Genomic DNA, 23,149 nt, shown 5'->3' with positions numbered 1-23,149 from the left:
AACAAACGCCTTATCAATAGCTCATATGCTATAAATAGAATACATAGAGAATATGATTTGTGCTTCTATAATGCTATAAACAATAACTATAATTGAACAATAGTGTAGATTTTTGGACTACATTTAATAATAGAACAAAAAGAAATACAAATAAATTGAACCAGAAAACTGTACTTTGTTAAATCACCTAAATAGCATAATTCTAATTTTTACCATTTTGTTGGAATTTAACAGCATTTAAATTTCAAACATGACAACTCTATTTTAAATATACTGTTCAAATACTTTAAGGAATTGTGTTTTGCTTTAAAGTGCCATTTCTTAATTAAAGTTATTACCTATCAGATGGTCTGGGGAGCCCAAGTAAAAGAAAACTCCATTTTAATATTCCACTTAACTCTTGGGCTATACACTGAAATTGCATTTTCATTAAATTGCATCTTTTCTCTTGAGGTAAATTTTAACGAATACCTCTCACTAACATATAATTGTTATTCATTTGCAAATTAATATCTTTAATTATTTTAGCTAGTTACTTACAGAGAGCCATGCAAGCGATTCCATGATTCGATGTTCACATCGTTCTAAATGTTTTATCATTTCTCTGGTCAAGTTGGCTTCTGCTTTGATAAAACTTTCAATCACTTTGTAAAAATCAAAGGCTTTTAAATTAAGTATATTCAGAATCCATGGGAAGGACAAATCTGTTCCAGTATCAAGATTCTGAGATGTATTTCCTAAAAATGAAAGAAAAAATGTAACTTAGGTATGAGATGTTAAGCCTTCAATTATGTACTTTCAGTTTGAAAAGATTTTATGAAACAAAAATTTTAAAACACAGTGGAAAAGCTAAACAAAAATTTTTTATTCAGACCAGATTATTTTTTAAATTTTGTTTTTTAAATTCAAGTTGTCTCCATGCCCAACGTGGAACTTGAACCCAAGACCATAATGACATGGTTAGTTGTGTGCTCTACTGACTGAACCAGTCAGGCACCCTTGGAGCAGAATTCTTTCCATAGACTTATAGGAAATAGGCTTCTAAATTCTGAGTGTAGGTGCACATGTTTTTCCTAAATAGAGGGCTCATGCTTATATCAAATTTTCAGTGGTCTAACTATTCTAAACTTATGTCAGGAACAATATCTAACCAGTTTAATATCTAAACAACAACGCATTTGCATATCCATTTTCACAGTCTCACTAATTCCTGATGTGGGGAGGGAAGGTTTCTTTAAGATTTTGCTAATTTGGTTAGCATTTTTTGGTTATAAATGAGGATTCACAGTTTTCCATATATATTTCTCTTTTATTGTGTATTTGTAACCTGAAGTAAATTTTTTGTTTTTGCAAACAAAACTTAATATTTGCAACATTATTTGCAACACAATACATGTCTAAAATTATATCTAAAAGAAAATACCATGAGTGGCCTCTGTCTGTTTATCTGGTGGACTTTGGCTCTAACCTTTGGTTTTATGACCATAGAATCTAAAGCAGTGTTTCCATATAGGTAAATGCTCCTTTGGTAATTTACAATCTCCGGTCTTGGAAGGGATTTCAGTAGAAATATTTCCTGGACTAAGGACAGCCCAGAATAAGAGTCTAGTGAAGTACTATTTCCAAGATGACCTGAAATAATTCAGATAATAACCCATTTACAGTAATTTATGGGGACTACTTACATTCTTCAGTATATACTTGTTCTACATTATGCTATTGTCTCCTTAACTCCACCCCCCCAAAAACACACCACACCTTAGATAAGTTTTTTTTTTTAACTTTAAACTGAACTAAAATGTTTATTTACTAAAATTTAACTTACTGCTATATGTAGCCATTACGACCTCAAGAGCGCATGCCAACAAAGACATATGAAAGATGTTGTCATTCAGGAGTTTGCTAAAGGAAAGAAAAGAATGATTTTAAAACATTTACTTTTATTAAAAAAAGGAAGAAATTGTTTCATTAAAACTAAAGAATTTACCTAAAATTTTGAATGGATAATCGTTCTTCTTCCTAAAACAGATTAAAAAAACGTTTAGCTAATGTCTTTTTTGTGTCAGCATTGGATTTTTTTCTATTATGTTCTTTTTAACTTACTGATTTAAGCATGGATTCCATTACTCGGTAATACAATCGGACTCCAAGTTTGTATCGCTACAAAGAAAAAAAATTAGATTCCACTACTTTAGAAAATCACAATTATTAATTTTTAAGAATGTTTCTCTTAAAATACATTTCTGATACTTTTAGGAATATGAATACCAAGAGATCACAAAACCTAGCCTGTCTAACATTCAGGACTTCCATATAAAATGATGGTTAACGTTCTCAATAAATTATCAAGAGGGAAGGTCCAGTACTTGGTTTCCCTTTTCCTTCATTCTGCTTCAGCCTACATCATTCAACAGAAACACACACACACACACAGAGTATATGTTTTATACACCTTGTACTATTTTAAACATTTTATACACTAATGTAATACTTTTTGTGGCCTAGGACATGTATTTTCAAGAAAACTCTCAAGGACTGAGAATATTCTGTCCATAAAACTGGCAAAGGCAAAAAATGACCCAACTGATACTATCAGCAAAATGTTTTAACCAAATAAATAGTTCCCATTAGTTCAAAGAATAACCAAATTTTAGATAGATACACACAAACCCTATTCCTTTGTTCAAATTATTAGCATAAATTTCATATACAACCAAAAAGACTTCTAAATATTATTATTTAAAACACAGTATCAAAATATAACCTCGCTACACTGAAATAAATGTATGTAGTAGATTATTGTTTTCAAACATATTTTTTATGTTATCTCACTAATTCCACACAACAAAGTAGAGCAATATGGAAACCTGAATTTCAGAGAAGTTAAATGACAGCTCATAAATGGTAGAAGCAGATATAAACTCAGGCTTCTGAATCAGAGACAATACTTTTACCCAACATATAGGTTGTAGATTTTCTGAAATAACAATAGTAAAACCAACATCACTCAATAATATCACCAATAAATAGCATGTATATGATCCCATTATCTAAGTATATGCATTCATGAATATTCATATATGCAGAGGCCAAAGAATATATACAAAAAATGTAATGGCATCAAAGATTTTAATTTTTGTGCTTATATTTTTTAAATGTCTACATTTTTTCTAAAATTTTCTACAAGTTTACTTTTGGTTTTTGTAATGGCGTAAGGGGCATTTTCTTATAAAGTTTTCCATAAACAGCAGCATCACAGGTAGCTTAGATACAGAATCTACCAATATAGGACAAATACCAGTATAATATTTTTACAATTTGGAAATATATTTCATTTGAGGTTATTTACATATAGTGACACTAATCAAGATGAACTCAAGTTACCTGTGATCCAATTTCCATACATCCCTGTCCCACAGCTTTAGCAAATTTCTCTTTAAAGATGTATCCAACATCCTTCACTCTTTTCAAGATACTTTCTTTTGGATTCACTGTGCAGTTCTTTAAAGAGGAAAAACATAAATCAATGTTGAGGATACTGTTTAATCAGAATTAACATTTTCTGTCCTATAAGATAAAAATTTCACTTTGGGTTATTTATAACATAGAAACACTTCTACAGAAACTAGGTAAACGCAACTACTGAAAATAAGGAGAACATAAAGAATTCCATTTTAGGATGTTAGTTTTATCTAAATTTTCTGCTGCCAAGCTAAAGAACAGATTTGTTAGCCTTTCCACCCATTAAAAAAAGTCGCATAGACATTACAAACTAAAACCATGGAAATATAAAAGATCGTAATTGACTACTATGAACAATTATACACTAACAAACTGGAAAACCTAAAAGAAAAGGATAAATTCTTAGAAACACACAACCTACCAAATCTGAACCATGAAGAAACAGAAAATATGAACAGATTGATTACTAATAAGGAAAGTGAATCAATAATCAAAAACGTCCAAAGAAACAAAAGTCAAAATTCAGAGAACCTCACTGATGAATTTTAGCAGACATTCAAAAAAGAAAAAAAATTAAACTTCTCAAAGCCCTCCAAAAAAAAGAGGAGGGAACACTTCCAAACACATACAAGGCCAGCATTACCCTGACATTAAAATTAGACAAAGATGTCATAAGAAAAGAAAATTATAGGCCAATATCCCTGATGAATGTAAATGCAAAAATCCACAAGAAATTATTAGCAAGCCAAATTCAACAATATCTTAAGGGATTACATACTACAATCAGGCAAGACTTATTCCAGAAATGCCAGGATGGTTCATTCAATACTCACAAATAAATGTGACACATTAACAAATGAAGGATAAAAATCATATGATCGTTTCAAAAGATGCAGAAAATACTTGACAACATTCAACATCCACTTATGATATAAAACTCTCAACAAAGCAGGTATAGAGGGAATATACTTCAACATAATAAAGGCTATGTATGACAAGCCCACAGCTATTATCATACTCAATGGTGAAAACCTGAAAGATTTTCCTGTAAGATCAGAAACAAGACAAATATGCCCCCTTCAACATAGTATTGAAAGTCCTAGCCAGAGCCATCTGGCAAGAACACTAAGAGGCATCCAAATTGGAAAGGAAGAAGTAAAACTGTGTCTATTGACACATGACATGATATTATATATAAAAAACCCTAAAGACTCCATCAAAAAATTGCTAGAATAAACTAATTCAGTAAGGTTGCAGGATACAAAACCAATACACAGAAATCAGGTTTGTTTCTATGCACTAATAATGTAATAAGATAGTTAAGAAAACATTTACAAATGTATCTAAAAGAATAAAATACCTAGGAATAAATTTAAGCAAGGAGATGAAAAACCTGTACATGAACGATATGGCATTGATGGAAGAAGCTGAATAACATAGAAATAAATGCAAAGATATCCCACACTCATAGATTGGAAGGGTTAATACTGTTAAAATATCCATTCTACCCAAAGCAATCTACAGATTCAATGCAATCCCTATCAGAATTCCAATGTCGTCTACACAGAAATAAAACAAACAATCCAAAAATTTGTATGCAACACCAAAAGATTCCCAATAGCTAAAGCAATCTTGAGGAAGAAAAAGGCATCATACAGCCTGATTTCAAACTATATTACAAAGCTACGGTTTTAAAAACTTATGGTATTGGCACAAAACAGACACACAGATTAGTGGAATAGAACAGAGAGCCCCAAAATAAACTCGTGCATACAGCCAGTTATGCATGGAGGAGGCAAGAATATACAATGGGGAAAGGACAGTCTCTTCAAAAAACAGTGCTGGGAAAACTAGAGAGCCACATGAAAAAGAATAAAACTTGACCAATCTTACACAATACACAAAAATTAACTCAAAGCAAATTAAAAATCTAAATGTTAGACCTGAAACCATAAAAATCCTAGAAGAAAACACAGGATATATGTCCCTTGAGACTGGTCTTCAAGATCTGATTTTCTGTTTTACAACAAATAAAGCAACAAAAGCAAAAATAAACAATTGAGACTACATCAAAATAAGAAGATTCTACATGGCAAAGAAAACCATCAACAAAGCAAAAAGGAACTAGCAAAATGTTGTATGCCAATTGTACACCACCAACAAAAAAAAAAAAACACCCTAAATATAAAAGCAACATCACTACCAAACCTACTGAATGAGAGACATCACTACCAAACCTACTGAATGAGAGAAGATATTTGCATGTCACTTATTCAATAAGGGGTTAATATTCAAAATTTTATGAAAAACTCATACAACCCAGCAAATAATCTAATTTTTTTTTAAAAGGCAGAGGACCTTTGACAAACAAAATCAGTTCTGAGCCAACACAATTATGAATACAATGACAGAAATTACTAATTCCTGAGAGGCATATAAATAAGATGATGAGAACAGAATATGACAAGACCACAAGATTATGATACTAAATAAAATGTTAACTACACAAAACACAGTTACTGGAAGAAGGCAAATTTTAATAATCTTCCTGGCCTTATCCAATTTCCCTGTTTGAGCATTTCAGTGAGTCCTAACCCTCATTTGAATTTAAATAAGGAGTGAAGAAGCAAGCAAGTAACACAAATGCTAGTTTTCATGATCTCTTCTCTCCATTGTTTGTATAGCAGGGAGTGGCCCTTCAGATGTCAAACTCAGGTCTACAGGAGTTATAAATTGCAATGCACACAAGTCCAGGCAAGAAATGTAAATAAAAATGGGCTGAATATAGGATAAAAGACTGTAGAAATATGACAAATGTTGAATTCTAATATCACACTCAAAAAGATCTAAAAAGCAGACAGAAAAGATATATAACAAAACAAGTTAGATTCACAGATTTCTTAAACAGCAATAAGGAGAATCAGGAACATAACAGTATTACTTACAAATATCTAAAAGAAAGTAAATATCAATCTAGAACAGAAGATTCAGCTAAAGTATGTTACAAAAAATAAAAGTAAAGATACTTTAACACAAACAAAACAAAAACCTTTTAAGTTCACCCCAAACTAACCCTCACTAAAGGAGTCATTAAAGTACTTATCTGAAGAAGAAAGGAAATGAAATTAGGAAATGAGGTCTAAGTTGCAAGAAAGAATGATGAGCAAGGCAAAGAGCAAACATGAAAAAAAAAAATCTAAAAATACACTACCAAAATAACACGCTACTACCAATATTTAATTTGAAGGGTTCAAAGAAGCAAGAAGTAAGGTAACAGACTACGACATGTTGGTTTGGAGGTATTTTTTAAAATTCTCAGTATTTTAACTTTTAATTTCAAATTTCTTTCCCAAGATAATAAAATAATAATGTTTCGTTTATGGCTTACATTAAAATAGGAAATCAGATTTTCTGATGGTTGATCACTTGCTGAATTTAAGATCATCATTAATTGTTGGATAGTATTCATAACAGTCCTAGAGAAAAAAAACAGGAAGAAATATTAAGCACTGAAGGAAAACAAACAAAATATATCCATTTCACAAGTTAAATGAATCTTTCAAACTCACCTATTTTCTGTTTAAAGAGTTCTTTGAAATAAGACTTTACAAAACCCTCAGTATACTGTTGCTTACAAGGAATTAAATTTTTTTCCTGTCATTCTTTTTTTAATTAACATACAATTTATTATTGGCTTCAGAAGTAGGCCTGTGATTCATCAGTCTTATATAATAAATAGCCAGTCCCATTGCATCACGTGCCCTCCTTACTGCCCAGCATCCAGTTACCCCATCCTTCCATCTCCCCTCGGCTCCAGCAACCCTCTGTTTCCTATGATAAAGAGTCTCTTATGGTTTGTCTCCCTCTCTGGTTTCATCTTGTTTTATTTTTTCCCCTCTTCCCTTATGATCCTCTGTTTTGTTACTTAAATTCCACATATCAGTAACATCATACGATAATTGTCTTTCTCTGATGGACTTACTTTGTTTGGAATACTCTCTTGTTCCAACCACATCGTTGCAAAAGGGAATTACCTTTTATTTAAACCATTAAGAAAGAACATGTTCATAATCACTAAGTTTAAAGTTGAAGAATTTTACATCTATTTATTAATAAAACTACATTTCAAAAACATTAATTGGTCAAATTAATGATATTTTAAAAAACATATAAACTGGTATTAAAATGATAATTTTTTAAGAAAACATTATTACAATCAAACATTAAAGTTTTTCAAATAAAACCAATAGGATATATTGTAATTCAAATGAAGCAGCATGTGACTTTTCTTTATAGAGGCCTTGAGATGAAAGCATACATAATTTTAGAAGTCATCAGTGTTAAAGCATAAAACTGGGTCAGTCCCTTAAGATTTCTGTAATTTTACAATATGTGTGTGTGTGTGTTGTATAGTAAATACTAACATTCCAATTTTGGAGTAGCAGTACATTGTTACTGTCGGTATGGTTTATTGATGCAAAGAACTATAGAATGTTTATGGCTTAAAGAGTCCTTAAATATTACTTAGCAAACACGTTCAGTGAGCATTTTTTTTTCTTTTTTGTAACATCAGTAAGAATTAGAATCGATGTCATTTGTTCAGTTTGGAAAAAGAACTTGGCTTTAAGTCTTTTAACCTCTTTGGGTGAAAGTTCCCATTTAGGAAAAAAGATGACAAACATCACTGATATATTTTTTTTTCTATCTTCATTATTATTATACCAAACTATTATACCTCTCTCAACTGATATCCTTCCTCATCTTTAAAATATTATTGTTTTTATTACTTTTACATCTTCTAATCTGCTTAAGCCCACAATGACTAAAGCCACAAATAACTAACTAACTGCTAACACCAAAAGTTCTTTCTCAATTGTTCTGATACTTGATTTCCTTGAAGCATGTGACACTCAAACACCTACTCTTTTCTGAATTTCCCTCCATCCCTTGGCTTTTTTGGCTTCATTCTCTGGGTGCCCTCTCGTTCTCTTTAACTTCTATCTAATATTTAAATGCTAGCATTCTGGGCGTTATACACAACTAATGAATTGTTGAACACTACATCAAAAACTAATGATGTACTAACTGAACTAACTAACTAACTAAATAAATAAATGCTAGCATTCTTTAGGACTTAGCCAGCCATTCTTGCCATTATACCTTTACTTCAGGCAAACTCATCTATTTTTATGGTCTTAACTTCCCCAGATAATTCTCAAATCTGTAAGTTACTACTTCTTCATGTTCCATAAATGCCTCATGAATAATATTCTAAGTATGAATTCATTAAATATTTATCAAACCTGTTCTTGTTCCTTCATTCCAACTGCCTACTCTTGGTTCAGATCTTCAGCATTTCTCAACTGAATTACTGAAATAGAGCAGTCCAGGGATTTTGACTATGTGTATGGTAGTAGGGTCTAGGCATTTGTAGTTTGAGAAAAAAACCTCCTCAGGTTACTCTAATTTGCACCCTTGGTTAAGAATCACTGTGACAGACTGAGAGGTCTATTTCTTACCATGTCCTCCTTAGTCCATCCCCTCACAAACTACTATCACATAAACTTTCAAAAAATCAAGTCTAATTTTATCCTTATCCCTATTTAACACCCATATATAACAGCAGGCCAAATCACGCACAAGCTAAAATCCAAACTTATGGATACAGTGTATTAGGCCTTTCAGGATCTAGTATTCACCCTCCTCTCCTGCCATTTCATCTTCCCACTTAGGGAGTCAGTACAGAGCTGCTAATAGTTCCCCAGACAAACTGTTATTTTATACTTCCACGCCTTTGAACATGCTATTTCTACTCCCTAAAATGCCAGTCTCCTGTGTCACAGACTTTCATGTTTCAAAGTTCAGTTCAATAAAATCCCTTCATAATGTCCCTTCTGTGCCACCTCATTAGTTTGTCAAAAGTTTATGACTATAATTTACACTAATACAGAAATGTATCTTTATATGTCTATGTAGTCATTTGAAAAATATTACTGATAGCCCACTATGTACCAAATATTACCCTAGGTCATAATTATTAAATGGTGAACAAAAATGTCATGGTCCACAATAGTATCAAGCTTAAAGGCTATTATGGGTATTGGTAAAAACAAGCAAACACACAAATTAATTTTTAATTACAAATTGGGATATACGCTATAAAGGAAAACAACAGGATACTATCGGAAAGAAGAATAAAGGAAAGTACTTCAGAAAGAAATCTTTTAAAAAGTAATATTTGTCCTGAACCTAAAGTTAGAGCAGCTGTTGGTAATTCAGAAGAAAAAAATAAAAAATAAAAATAGGAAAAGTTTCAAGAAGAGGGAAAAGCAAATGTGAAAGTCCTCAAGTACAAAAGAGGAGCCTCAAGTATTCAGGAAACTGGCTAGTACACAATGAGCAGGAAAACAAGATGAGGTTAGAGAGACAACAGAGCTGGATCATATAAGGTTTTGTAAGCACTGTGAGGGAGTGTGTATTTCAACTGCAACAAAAGAAGCAGTCAAAAAGTTTGATAGCAAAGTGAACATGATCTGACTTACATTTTTAGAATATTATTCTGGGACTCTTTGGAGAAAATATCTGGTGGTGGGGAGAGAGGAATAGTGAGGAGACTAGACGCAGCAAGATCAGTTAGTAGGCTACTATAAAAAAATCCAAAACAAAGAGGAGGAGATCTGGACAAAGTTGGTGAGAGTGCTAATGGAGGACAGGAGATGGACTAGAGATATATTAAAGGTAGATTCAACAGAACTTACTAGCAGGTAAGATGCAGGAAGTGAGGAAAAGGACAGAAAAACTATCTTCTTTAGTTGTATGCAGAGTAAAGGGTAATGATACATTTTTTCTTTTTTTATTTATTGAGATGAAATACATTCCCATTCTAGGTTATATTCCTTAAGGATGGACAAAACTAGATTTGATAATGATATCCTCAGCAACTAGTGAAATACCTGGCAGGCAAAGAGCACTCAATATATATTGGTTGTATGTATACATAAATATATAACAGAACAAAGGAACAAACTTAAAGTAAAAGAAGTCACTGAATAAATAATTACAATAAAAAACAAAAGTGAGAAAATGCATACCTAACTGGAGTTTGTGGAAGAATCACATTCACTTCTTCATCAGAGTTACTTTTTCGTGGCGTTCTCTGCATTTCAAAACTAAATAATGATAAGTAAAGACATTCATATTGAAAATGCACTATTTGTGTTTTATGAGTCAAAAGAGCAATATATCACTTGTTGCCTCCTACCATTATACAAAATGGTAAGTCAATAACAGAAGTGATAAGAAACTGATGATCCAAAAGCTGCTTAAATAATAAAAATTTTGTGTTTTTCATCATTGTTTTTCAGCTGGGTTTCTTCTTTTAGGTTTATGAAAAACAGGTACTCCAATCATTAACAATTTTTTAAAAGTAAAAGTTAAATGCTATCTCTAGATGTTAGATGGTATTACGAAGCAAGCTCTTCAGTATTAAAAAAAAAAACAAACCAAAGCTCAAGATTTTCAATCATTATGGCTTCCAAAACCTTACTTTGATGTAAATAAAATATGAAACATTTTGTGTTTAACCTACAAGTTACATATATTATCAGTTACATATTAAAAGATTTCATGCTAAAGATATAAAATTAAATATACCTATAATCATTCAAATTTTTTGTAATTACCCTATAATCATTCAAATTTTTTATAATTACTCTCAATCATTCCTACTTTAGAATTCTATATGATAATTCAAGAGAATGCACTTCTTTTTTTTTTTCTAAAGGAAAAAGGTTTAATGTAGAGATTCAAGATTCACATCATGATAAATGATCTAAAATTGAATACTTATGATAAAAGTTCAACTTTTGCATTTTTTTCCCATTTAACTTATCTTGCCATCTTTTTTCCTGTGTTTTTCTATTACTTTCACCCCACCTCTCCCTGTCTATGGTTACAATGACAGATTCTCGCCCTCTCCCCAGTAGTGTAGAAAGCCTACTCCTGCAAAAGCTAGAGTGATAAACACTAATTTTAACACTTTAACTTCACCAACATTTAAGTAGTATGTGTAACCTTCCTTTCACCTGCTCCCCAAGTATACTGATCACAGTCCATCCTCCTAGGTAGAAATGTGGCATTTTAATTTTGCTTTCCTTTTTGATTCTTGCTGTGGGAGGAAGATAATATATATTGTGTGTATGGTTTATAGTCATCCTAGATTGCTAAAGTATATCTTCCAGTAATTCTTTCAAAGGGGGTATGCAAGAAACAAACTTTGTGAATTCTTCAGTATCAAAAAAATGTCTTTGTTTTTCCTTCAAAATCAAATGCCAGTTTGGCTGGGTAAAGGATTCTAGGTGTAAAGCCTTTTGCTTGCAGAACTTTTATGACATAGCTCCACTGATTTCTAGCATCTAGAGTATCGAGAGTCTGTGGTCAATCTGATTCTTGCTCCTCTATAAGTTATTTCTCTTTTTCTGGAAGCCTTTCAGATTTTTTCTTTATCACTGGAATACCCAAATTTCACCAGATGTGTCGAAGAATGAGTATCTTCTCATCAGTCTTACAAGGTATTCAGTAAGCAGCGACAACCTCAACCCTTGCATCCTTTAGCTCTGTAAAGTTTTCTTCAATGACTTCCTTAATTATTTCCTCTACTTCATTCTCTTTATTATCTTTTTCTGAAATTCCTATCAAACAGATGTTGAACTTCTGGATCTATGTCTCTTGATCTTTATTTATTTATTATCTGTTTGGCCATTTGCATTGTATGCTTAGAGAATTCTTCAATACGTTCTTCTAGATTGTCCATTCTCTTTTCTTCAAGCAGTCTATGCTGCTCTTCAGAACATCTATTAAGTTTTTTATACCCAACACCTCTGGAAGGTAATTTTTATATTAGTAACCTCCTCCTGTATCTCTATAAAGTTGTTAATTACATTACTTCTAAAGTTTTCTTCTGTTTTTTGTATTAAGTTTGTATCTTTAGATGTTGAGAATATACTTCTGTATTAACATTCTTAAGAAAAAGAACCAAGCAAGTAATAGCAGATAAAAGGGTGGGGAAAAAGAGAGACCACTACTTAAGTAAACTAATTACTTCAACAATTTTCTTTTAGTGCAGTTTTAAAATTAAATTCAGCTTAATTAAAAAAATAGTTGCTATAGAGGACACTTCATATTAAATCTCTATTTGTTTATATATTATATGCTTAGAATACTGTTTATCTTATTATCAGGTTTATAGAAAGGCATTTGAAATAACTTATTATAAATGATATTTAAAGATCATGAAGTCAAATAAAAACCTATTTAATCTATCTATATTAAATCAACCTATAGCAGAAGTACCTCAACAAATAAAATTAGACCATGTACAATACCTGTCCATAGGATCAGCCTGAAGGGTTTTATCATGATCCAGAAATAATCTTGCATCAAGATCTTTGTTTTTAAGGTAAATCTCTTCATATTGTTTAGAGAGACTTTCCACCTCAGAAGAAAAAATTACTGATTATCTTTTTCATATCATTACATCTCTCAGTCCATAGAAATACATATTTAAAGAATCTTTGTGCATACACTTCATTTTTTAATATACTGAGTTCACATGCAATAAAAATAAAGCATACCTGAAAGTGCTATTAAAAAATGCTACTTTTTAACTCTAATTTTAAACCAATTTTATGCATGCATCCCATTCATTAGGGTTTTATGTAGACAATGATCACCAGTAACAAAAAACAGTAGGTATTATTATGACCATTTAATTGCCAAGATCTTCCAAATATCCCATACATCCCTCACTTCTAATCATTCCCTATGCTTATCAATATAAAAATATTTTTCAAATATAACAAATCCTCTCGGTTATATATTCTCTCTACCTTTTCTAAATTGTTTGAGGTACTATAACTCCCTTTAGTTAAGTGTCTTGGACAAGAATATTAGCTCAGTTAATTAGCCCACTTAACACATCTGCATAATGTCTTCCTAATCTCAGATACTTCTACATTTGCTAGAACTTATAAGTCTTTTACAAGTACTGATTCATAATTTTCTAATCATAATTTAAAAACTAATGCCCAACAGACAACTATTTGGCATGACTTCTACTATGACTTTTGAAGTCTGAGGATTTCTAACCTGAGTGAACTAAAATTGCATTTCAAAAGGAGAGGCAGGAAGAAATCCAGTTAAATGTAAATTTTTTGTTTGTGTAAGTTTTTTAGCTAAAACAGTCACTCACATTGATTGAATTTAGTCATTGTTTCTGCCCAATCTTAGTGAGACACGAATTATCAATCATTTATTGGGGCAGCCATTAATACTATATGAAAAATGAAGAGGTAAATATAAGGTTTATCTTAAGATTGCTATTAAAACCATAATCCTTTCTAAAGGAAGAGAATTACAGTGAGTGTCCAAGGTTCTTTAGAGTTGTGAACAGCCCATTTTTTGGTACAGTGGTTAAGAAAACTCAGTAATACAACATTTGGCCCCTTTTCTTGCCTCTCTAGTCTATCTTACCAGTGTTCTGCCCTGTGTCCCCATCTTAATGAATCAGTTGGAGTTCACTGAATAGACCACACTATCACATATCACTGTCCCTGTGAATCTATAATTTCTAACACTGGAAATCCCATTTCTCATAAAGCTTACTCATCTCAGAAATCACACCTCCAACAGTTTTCCATCTGTTCTCAAACTGAATTTGGTGGCCCTCCTCTAAGATGACACAGCAAATGTGTATACTTCTACCAGACCCTTACAGACTCCTGTAGCGTTCTCTTTGTTTTTCTCCAACTAACACTTTACAAAAATGACTGTGAGTTAACGCTCTTATGGATAGTATCTAGCACAATATCTGGCAAATATTAAGCATTCAATAAATAATTTTTGGATGGGTAAGTTTATTTATTCAAGGACTAGCCACCAATTCAGGTCACAGAATCAGCAAACTACCTATCTGATTTCATGTCTTTTGGTCTTGGTAACTAATGCCAGGTGCTTCTAAAACACTGCTTTATCCCTGAGTACTTGTTCTTCATCATTTATCTAAGTATCTTTCCCTCCACATATTTCATCTTACCACATATCAGTTGTTCTGTTCTCATTGAAAAGCAAGATTTTTGAGGCAAAATGCGAAAAGAAACAGATAGATGGATGGCACACCATTAAGGTAAAACATTTCTGCAATATAATCATAGCTGTTTCGAATGAATTTATTTTCAATTAAGTAGTTTAAATGTTCAAAAGAGACATTCCACAATACAGAAATGCCAATTATGTTGATGGCATCAATCCATGTATCCTATGCTTAAGGATGCACAGCAAATTAGAATCAAATTTGATTGTGCATATTTAGTTATACTTAAAAATAATGGCACTCAGAAATTCAAAAGCCTACAATTTGATTTTTGAAAGATTTCAGTAAAAATCAATTTTTAATGCAAATTACAAATGCTGCTTATTTATACATCTGAATATATTCAAAAGGTTTTTCTCTTACTTATATAAAGCTGGTTCACCAAAATTCTACTTAGCTTTCTTCTTTGAGCAAAAAACATTTAATAAAAAGTAATTTTAAGAAATTAGACAGCTACTCTTCCCTCCCAGAAGTCCCAAAATACATTAACTTCTACCAATTAAGTTTTCTTTCAGATTACCTCTGGAAGTCCATTAGAAGCTACAATTCCAAGAGAATTCATAAAAGGTATGAAATTTTTGAAATAAACATTTTTCACCTGAAAAAGATAAAGTTACAGCATAGCCATTAAAATAAAAAAACTTAATCTTTGTCACTATTAACACTAGAATGAAAGTGTTAACTGATACTTTGATCTATGATTTACATAGTGTTAACATCAGTGTTAACTGATACTTTGATCTATGATTTACATTATTTTCTTTTTAATTTATGTGAGGCAGATTTCAAGTCTTAGAATGGGAGGAGAGAACTATTAATGAAATAGGATTTATAAGAAGAAAACCCATTGAAACCAACTTCAATATCCTACATTTAACAGATGATGAAAAGATGGTTCAAAAAAATTAAGCAACTTGACTAAAGCTACATAGCTAGGAAGTGGCAGCACTGGAATTAAAACCCAATCTATCATCACAGTCAAGACTCATCTCTTCTCTTTTCAGCATACTGTTTCCAATTTCACCCTAAAGCATATTTTTAGGTCACTTCACACTCATCAGCTGATAGTTAGCTTAGGAAATATCAAGGCAATTATTTTAGCATAAACTCAGCAGAATAGCTTGTTTTTACAAGAAGATAATTTCACACAAATAAAGAATACCCAGTAATTCAATCCAAAATCAGGTAACAGTATTTTGTAAAATGACGTAGTTTCATACAAAAGCACCTTACATTTATTTAATATAGATAATAAAGACTAATCAGGAAATCTGGAGTTATATTCCTGCCTGTTCTACACTTGTGATATGTTACAAAATTTTAAACAACTTACTTTTTCATTTAAGTTTTCCAAACTTGAAGTCTACATTTAGTAAGATGGAAATAATATCAATTCATATCTTCTTCAAAATAAGTTGCAAAAATGAGCCTTCTGTAACTTATTAATTTTGTTTTCTAACTAACTCCCATTTAACTGGAGTATTTATAAGGTAGGTATTTCTAGTTAACCATTTAGTGTTAATTAAACAATAATTATATAGCCACTAATGTAACTAACCAATAGTTATATAACCAAAAATGCTGTATCTAAATAATCAAGTGTCAATTAATGTCTATTACTACCATGGTTTTTAACAAGCTGTACTTTAAAAATCATTCCTATAAAGATTCTAAATTATAAAGAGTTATTTAAAATGAAAAAAGATTTTAATGACTTATTCCTGATTTTAGAAATGAAATTTTGCAAGTAGTTATGAAACTCAGAGAATTAAAACCAAGAATGAGAAAACTGAATTTATGTATATTCATTATCTTGCAGGACTTAGCAACAGACTGGATTTTAAAAAATCAACTATACCTGTGAACTTATTAGCAAAGATTATTTGTGGTTCTAGAAAAATAAAAAAGTAAACATATGTATTAGGTTGATACATCTAGAACCACAGGTGTATATCTATGTATTTATTGAAACTGACAAAAGTCACAGTGTTAACATTAAGATATCCTGATAAATCATTCCAACACTTCTTAAACTAGATTTTGAGATCATACTCCATTCCTTCCCAGAGATGACAGAGAAGTTTCAAAGATGCAACATTTCATACAGCTATCTGGTGGTAATGAACTGTGGACAACAATCTATGAGAGAAATAGCATACACTCAAAGGAGCAACTGGTGGCAGATTTACCAAAGTCTAGCCTTTCAGTATTAGCTATTAGTTTCTAGAAGTTCATTTACTCATTACTAAGAGGAAGATGAGTACACTATTCCTAAGACTCCTTCCAATTCCAACACTCTGGATTCTATGAACAAGATAAACAATTCCAGGGAGTTCATGTGTATTCTCTACCAGTGATTAACATCTGGTGTAATATTTGGAATGAGCATATAGGCTGAACAGAAATCTAATGCTGATATTACTTATCATCAAACCAAAACACAAGGGTATCTTAGCAGGGTATTTTAAAACATTAGGAGTTATTAGTAACCACAGAGGAATCAAAGAACAAATTCACTTGAAACCTACTGCCATAAAGATGTAACTTTTCAGTGATTCCTGAGTAAGGGAGCTACTCTCTTTAAAATCAAAGTAACTGACCATGAAAAATAAATTTTTTTCTAAATATTTTGCTGCAAAAGAATTAGCACTAAGTACGAAAGCAAGCTTGTCATGAAAGAAGTACTGATAGGAAGAACTTACATCTAAATCTACTTCATTTTAAAGAAATCATGAAGTTAAATTACCTCATCTATATTACATTCATGTTCTTTACAGAGAACTTCAATAATTCTTGTATCATTTTCTAGTTGTTTTGCTATCCGTGCACTCCTGTTCTGACCTCGCCTTGGTGTTCGAGGTGAACCATTAAAAGGTATTACAGCTGTTTCTGTAAAAATGGTAAATTAGATAAGAACAATTGCACATTCCACTGTATAAAATAATGAAGTATTCTAACTTGGGAGATCAGAAATAATCTTAGTAACATTCTGCTACTTTTATTTACTAGGCTTCATTAAAAGGCTAACAGTTTCATCTATTTATTGACTATTTTAAGTTGTGTACTGATAATAGTTTTTGCTATTAGGCAAATACGGAGAAGGCAAGAGAAATAGCCAACTTATAAACTAATTTTAAATGTATCCTACTGAGTCTGTAAGGGGAAAAAATGTTTTCTATCTTAAAGAGTCTTAAAAAAAGTAAAAAAAATTATGGACTCAATTGCTAGACATGGTATAAAATTAAATAAATTTTAAAAGTTTGAGCAAATATCATAGCAAATAATTTTTTTAAAAAAAGTATTTAAATATTATGTGATAAAGGGTGATTTTTTGAAAAATCTCCTGTATTATTTTGAGCATTCCCAATTCAAACTGAAAATGAATTCAGCTATTAAAGAGATAACAGATGACTAAGTATGAAAAGTATTAACTGCCTCCAGGGCTGACCAACAATTTACAGGAAACAGAGAATACAGAAATATGTTAAACTATACAACAGGATGCAAAATCAGAAAAAATTAAACCATGAGAAACCCCACAGAATAAACCACCTATTATTTAATGAATAAATTATAAGGAAAAAAAGACCAATGGAGAAGGAAGTTTTTTAAAAGTCTCAAAAGTGTATCAAACAGTCATAAGGTATAGATCTTTGATTCTGATTTAGTCAACCTGTAAAAAAGTTTTAAAATCACTTTTATTAGACAACTGAAAGTCTGAACATTTACTAGATACTTGGTGGTAGGTTATTAAGTGATTTTTAGGTGTGATAATGGTAGTTATTATGCTTTTTAAAAAGACTATATTTAGAGACACATATTAAAATTCATAAGGATGAAATGGTATGCGAAGATGTACTTCAAAATAATATAGTTGATGCAACTGGGCAGCAGATGGGGCTACAGACTGACCATATGCTGAAGGTAGGTACTTTAAGTACAGGGGGTTTATTATACTACTGTCTACTTTTGTAGATGCTTTAAATTCTCCATAATAAAAAGTTAATTATAAGTTTACCTTACTCAGCCAATTTATCACCTCATCCTGGTTTCTCTTTAACACAGCACTTAGAGAATTAAATGTACTTTCCAATGATTCAAAAGAACAATGCCTATCAACCTAATTAACATCCTACATCAATTTATTAAACTTGTAACATGGAAAAAAGTGAAGAAAAAAATATATATAATCTTTACAGATTCGGAATTTTTAAAAATATATTTGTTTTCTATTTCTTTTCTCCTGTTCTATAGGTGGTTTCTGCTTGTGACCTTTTTCTGTCAAACCATGTTCAACACATTTTGGAAATTCTGCTCCAAATTCCATTTTCCATGAAGCTATTGTTCAAAAGGATTAATTAGGCTTCTGCTTCTCAGGCACTTCCAACACTGAGACTTCCATGTTTTGATCTGTCCTCTATTATTTTTAGTATTATTAATTCTTTAATCATTTTAGGACCAATGAATCAATTCAGCCTTAGTTAAGTTTACATTTTTCTATGATATAAGTGATTTTGATATCCTACTCTTGATGGCACCAAAAGAAGCAATTCCATTCTCAGAGGAATATATTTGTCTCTGCTTAATGCTATCTATTTCAGCAAGTTATTTTTTTATTTTTTATGTTTAATTTTTTTTTTAGAAACGGTTACTTTCATTTAAGAATACTTCCAACCACATCACCCCTTGAGGTAGATCAATTACAATTCATATACAAAAAAAAAAAAATGAGTCACATAATAATCATAGCATCCAATAATACAAATTAGGTGATCTTCTCCAGCAAAATGGGCTACTCTTTCTCAACAAGTTTCATTCATATCTGTGCCTTACCTCCTAACTTTCTTTTTACCAGAAACATCCTACTCCAACTTCCCCAAACACTCAAATGCTATCTACTCTTCAATACTCAGTTCAAAATCCACCTCTTTTATATGGTCTTCTTGGTCTTCCCCAGCTGAAAATCTTTCTCGCTTCCTGAACTCTCATAGCATTTACTGTATTTTGGCCCAGACCACTGAGAAAATGGCCATATACTACTTCTTTATTTACTTGTCTTATCTCTACTTCTATATCCTATACTACTTGAGGGCAGAGTCCATGTCTGATTTATTTTTTATCATTCCTTCAGCTCTAGAACATATTTGATTCATTAAACAAAAACTGTTGAATAATGATATAGAAGATGCATAAATTATTTAAAATACTTACTATACGGTTCTTTAAGCAATGCAGGAGGTGAGAGTTTAATAAAATAGTCAAGGACACAGAGCATTAACTGAAATGAGATGACGAGATCATCCTCCATTTGCAACACTTCCCCTGAAAATAAAATAGGTTTACAATGTAAAGTAACAGATCAGAGACTGAGATCTTTAAATCAGGGAATATCGTGAGTATGGGCATATGCATATACTGATTTATTCAAGAATAAAGGCATGTTAAAGAACTTAACATTTTTTCTGCCTTGCAAAAACTCAGATCTGAAATACATAAAAGTATAAATAAAAGAATATGAAGTTATGAAATCAGTGACATATAAGTCTACCATGAGAATCTGACATCTAGAAATTATTATTATAGTTCATTCCCTATGTCTAAATTCATTCTGTTTGTTGCTTTTTTAAACTTATTTCTGGTTTTGGTAAGAGTTATAGAATTTATTACTTCTGAAAGTAATTTTGAAGTATGCTACATGGTAATCTTTAATTCTACTTATTTATGAAACTTCATATATTTTCAATTTTAACCCCCCTCCAAAATATTACCATAACCAAAGTCATTAATAACAAAATTAACATATAACTGAAAAGTCATCTATAAAGTAATTCTTTAGCATAAAATCTTAAAAAGTTAGTACAGAAAATATACAACTGGAGTGTTGTGAGGAAATAAATGCATATAATAAATATCTGAGAAAAAAACAGTGTAGCTATACAAATCATAATCAAATATAGCTATGATATATTTGCTTGTTGTTCTCAAAGTTTAATTCGGCTCACTTTCTATCTTCTTGGTATCTGCCTGCTAAACCATTGATAATCCCAACAAATATTGAATTATAGAAACTATGTGAGAAAGCAAGTAACTCTGCATCAGGAAGATTTTTTAATACTCATAGGTATAGTGCAAACATATGTTTGTAACAGAAGTAATTAAAGAAACATCATACAAGTAAAGAATGGTATCAAGGACTTATAGTTAAAATCAGTAGGGTAGAGCCAGATCAAACAATTCTCTTCCAATACCCAATAAAACAAAAGGAAAAACTGTACTGGTTAAGTGTCAGTACCAACAACAGATTTGAGAGACACTGACTGAGAGTATCCCTCGCCACCTCTTCTGAGTTGGAGGGAGGAGAAATTGCTGATGATGGGATAAGGGTAAAACACAGGAAATATACAAAAGCTAACTTTTTTTTTTCTGGGGGGTTTGCTTTGTTTTGTTTTGTTTTTATTTTTTTGATAGCTAACTTTCTGGTAAACACAGAGATTCTGGTGTTCTATGCTGAATTGGGGACCAAAATGAATCCCAACACAATCCCATTATGGAAACAGGATGTATTTACCACTATAAGTGTTCTATTTTAGAATTTATTCTAACAAAAATCTCAGAAGGACAAAGACTTGTATCATTCCAGATGAATTCTCCATTTTCTCCCTCACCCCCTAACTAAAAGTAAGTAAAATAAAAAGCCTGTATTCATATTGTAGCTCTTTGGGGAACACAACTAGCCAAAGATAAAATGCAAGGAGAGTAAAAAGAGATTTATTCATACCACATCAGAGAAAACAGAACATCACACCCCAGCCACATCAAAGAAAGCAGAACACCAGGTCAGAGTTGTTACTAAGTCTTAGTAACATGGGGAGGGGATAGAGAATGAGAAGCCCAGAGATTACGCAAACATACTACTGAAAAGAAAAAGAAAAAATAGAGTCACTACGTAAGAAGGGGAAAAGTCAGAGAGAGAACCTGATCTAGAAGATAATCTATAAAAAGAAAACGCCCTATGACTTCTTGCACTAAGAAATAAAAAACAAATTATATAAAAACAACAATAATAAAAAGCTAAGGGAAAAGTGAGGACCAAATAACACCATTACAAACATAGGTTAGCTCAAAAGAGAAGAAAGGCTTGAGCCAAAAATAGTTAATACATAAGAAAAAGACCAAAGATCAGAATAATACAAGAAAAGAAACTGAATATGAAGGAGGACAAAAATAATTCAACATAAGATAATTAAGTTCCTGGGGCACCTGGGTGGCTCAGTTGGTTAAGGATCTGCCCTTGGCTCATGTCATGATCCCAGGGGCGCTGGGATCAAGCCTCACATCAGGTTGCTTGCTCATTGAGGAGCCTGCTTCTCCCTCTCCCTCTGCTTGCTGCTCCCCCTACTTGTGTTCACTCTCTCAAATAAAATCTTGAAAAAAAAATTTTTTTAAAGACGGTTAAATTCCTGAAACATAACAGAATAAAAATAATACCTACCTGAATAGAATAATATATTTTTTAAATATTTATTTTTTTGACAGAGATCACAAGTAGGCAGAGAGGCAGGCAGAGAGAGAGAGGGGAAAGCAGGCTCCCCACTGAGCAGAAAGCCCGATGTGGGGCTCAATCCCAGGACCCTGAGATCATGACCTGAGCGGAAGACAGAGGCTTTAACCCACTGAGACACCCAGGCACCCCTAGAATAATATTTTAAAATGTAGTGTGTTAAGATATCTTTGAAATGAAGAGCAAAACCTTCAGTTTAAAAAGAGATATAGGGGACGCCTGGGTGGCTCAGTTGGTTGAGCAGCTGCCTTCGGCTCAGGTCATGATCCCAGCATCCTGGGATCGAGTCCCACATCGGGCTCCTTGCTCCGCAGGGAGCCTGCTTCTCCCTCTGACTCTGCCTTCCACTCTGTCTGCCTGTGCTCGCTCTCGCTCGCTCTCTGACAAATAAATAAATAAAATCTTTAAAAAAAAAATAAAATAAAAAGAGATATAGTATTGAAAGAAAGACTAATATGGAATAATAAAAATCAAGAGATATTCTAGTTAAGGTACTGAACCTCAAATAACCTAACACAAAGTTAAGTAAAATAAAGATTCTAACCTTAATTTTTTAAAAGTGCTTCTTCATAATCTTAGAGAAATATTTTAGGAAATAATACTGTTTAAGTGACAAAACATTTATCTAAATTTAAGTAATTCCTCCCATTTCTCTTATTTATTTTCTTCTTTAAAGTTTGAGTAAAATTAATTTTTATGTCTACATGTTACACTGTAATATGATTCCTTTTTTTTTTTTTTTTTTTTTTTGAGAGAGAGACAGTGAGAGAGAGCATGAGCAAGAAGAAGGTCAGAGGGAGAAGCAGACTCCCCATGGAGCTGGGAGCCCGATGCGGGACTCGATCCCGGGACTCCGGGATCATGACTGAGCCCAAGGCAGTCGTCCAACCAACTCATTCACCCAGGCGTTCCTATGATTTTATTTTTAAAAAATTAGATCTGTTTGTGGATGCACACTTCTCCATTCTTTTTTTATC

At 31.9% G+C, this 23,149-nt stretch overlaps 1 protein-coding gene across 1 annotated transcript in view; it reads right to left on the bottom strand.

Annotated features, from left to right (window-relative positions):
* The window catches only part of RB1 (RB transcriptional corepressor 1), a 166,290-nt gene that overhangs the window by 94,055 nt on the left and 49,086 nt on the right, over nt 1-23,149 (bottom strand). The window contains exons 7-17 of the mRNA XM_059144350.1: nt 19,823-19,933; nt 17,358-17,500; nt 15,132-15,209; nt 12,846-12,955; nt 10,554-10,631; nt 6,851-6,938; nt 3,385-3,501; nt 2,104-2,160; nt 1,988-2,019; nt 1,826-1,902; nt 541-737 (exon numbers count right to left, since the gene is read on the bottom strand). Coding sequence (XP_059000333.1) covers nt 541-737; nt 1,826-1,902; nt 1,988-2,019; nt 2,104-2,160; nt 3,385-3,501; nt 6,851-6,938; nt 10,554-10,631; nt 12,846-12,955; nt 15,132-15,209; nt 17,358-17,500; nt 19,823-19,933 — 1,088 coding nt within the window. The remainder of the gene's footprint in view (nt 1-540; nt 738-1,825; nt 1,903-1,987; nt 2,020-2,103; nt 2,161-3,384; nt 3,502-6,850; nt 6,939-10,553; nt 10,632-12,845; nt 12,956-15,131; nt 15,210-17,357; nt 17,501-19,822; nt 19,934-23,149) is intronic.

The sequence above is a fragment of the Mustela lutreola genome, chromosome 13, assembly GCF_030435805.1.
Source record: "Mustela lutreola isolate mMusLut2 chromosome 13, mMusLut2.pri, whole genome shotgun sequence".
NCBI lineage: Eukaryota > Metazoa > Chordata > Mammalia > Carnivora > Mustelidae > Mustela > Mustela lutreola.
Note: the sequence above shows the minus strand (reverse complement) of the source record. Positions and strands in the feature narration are given on the sequence as shown.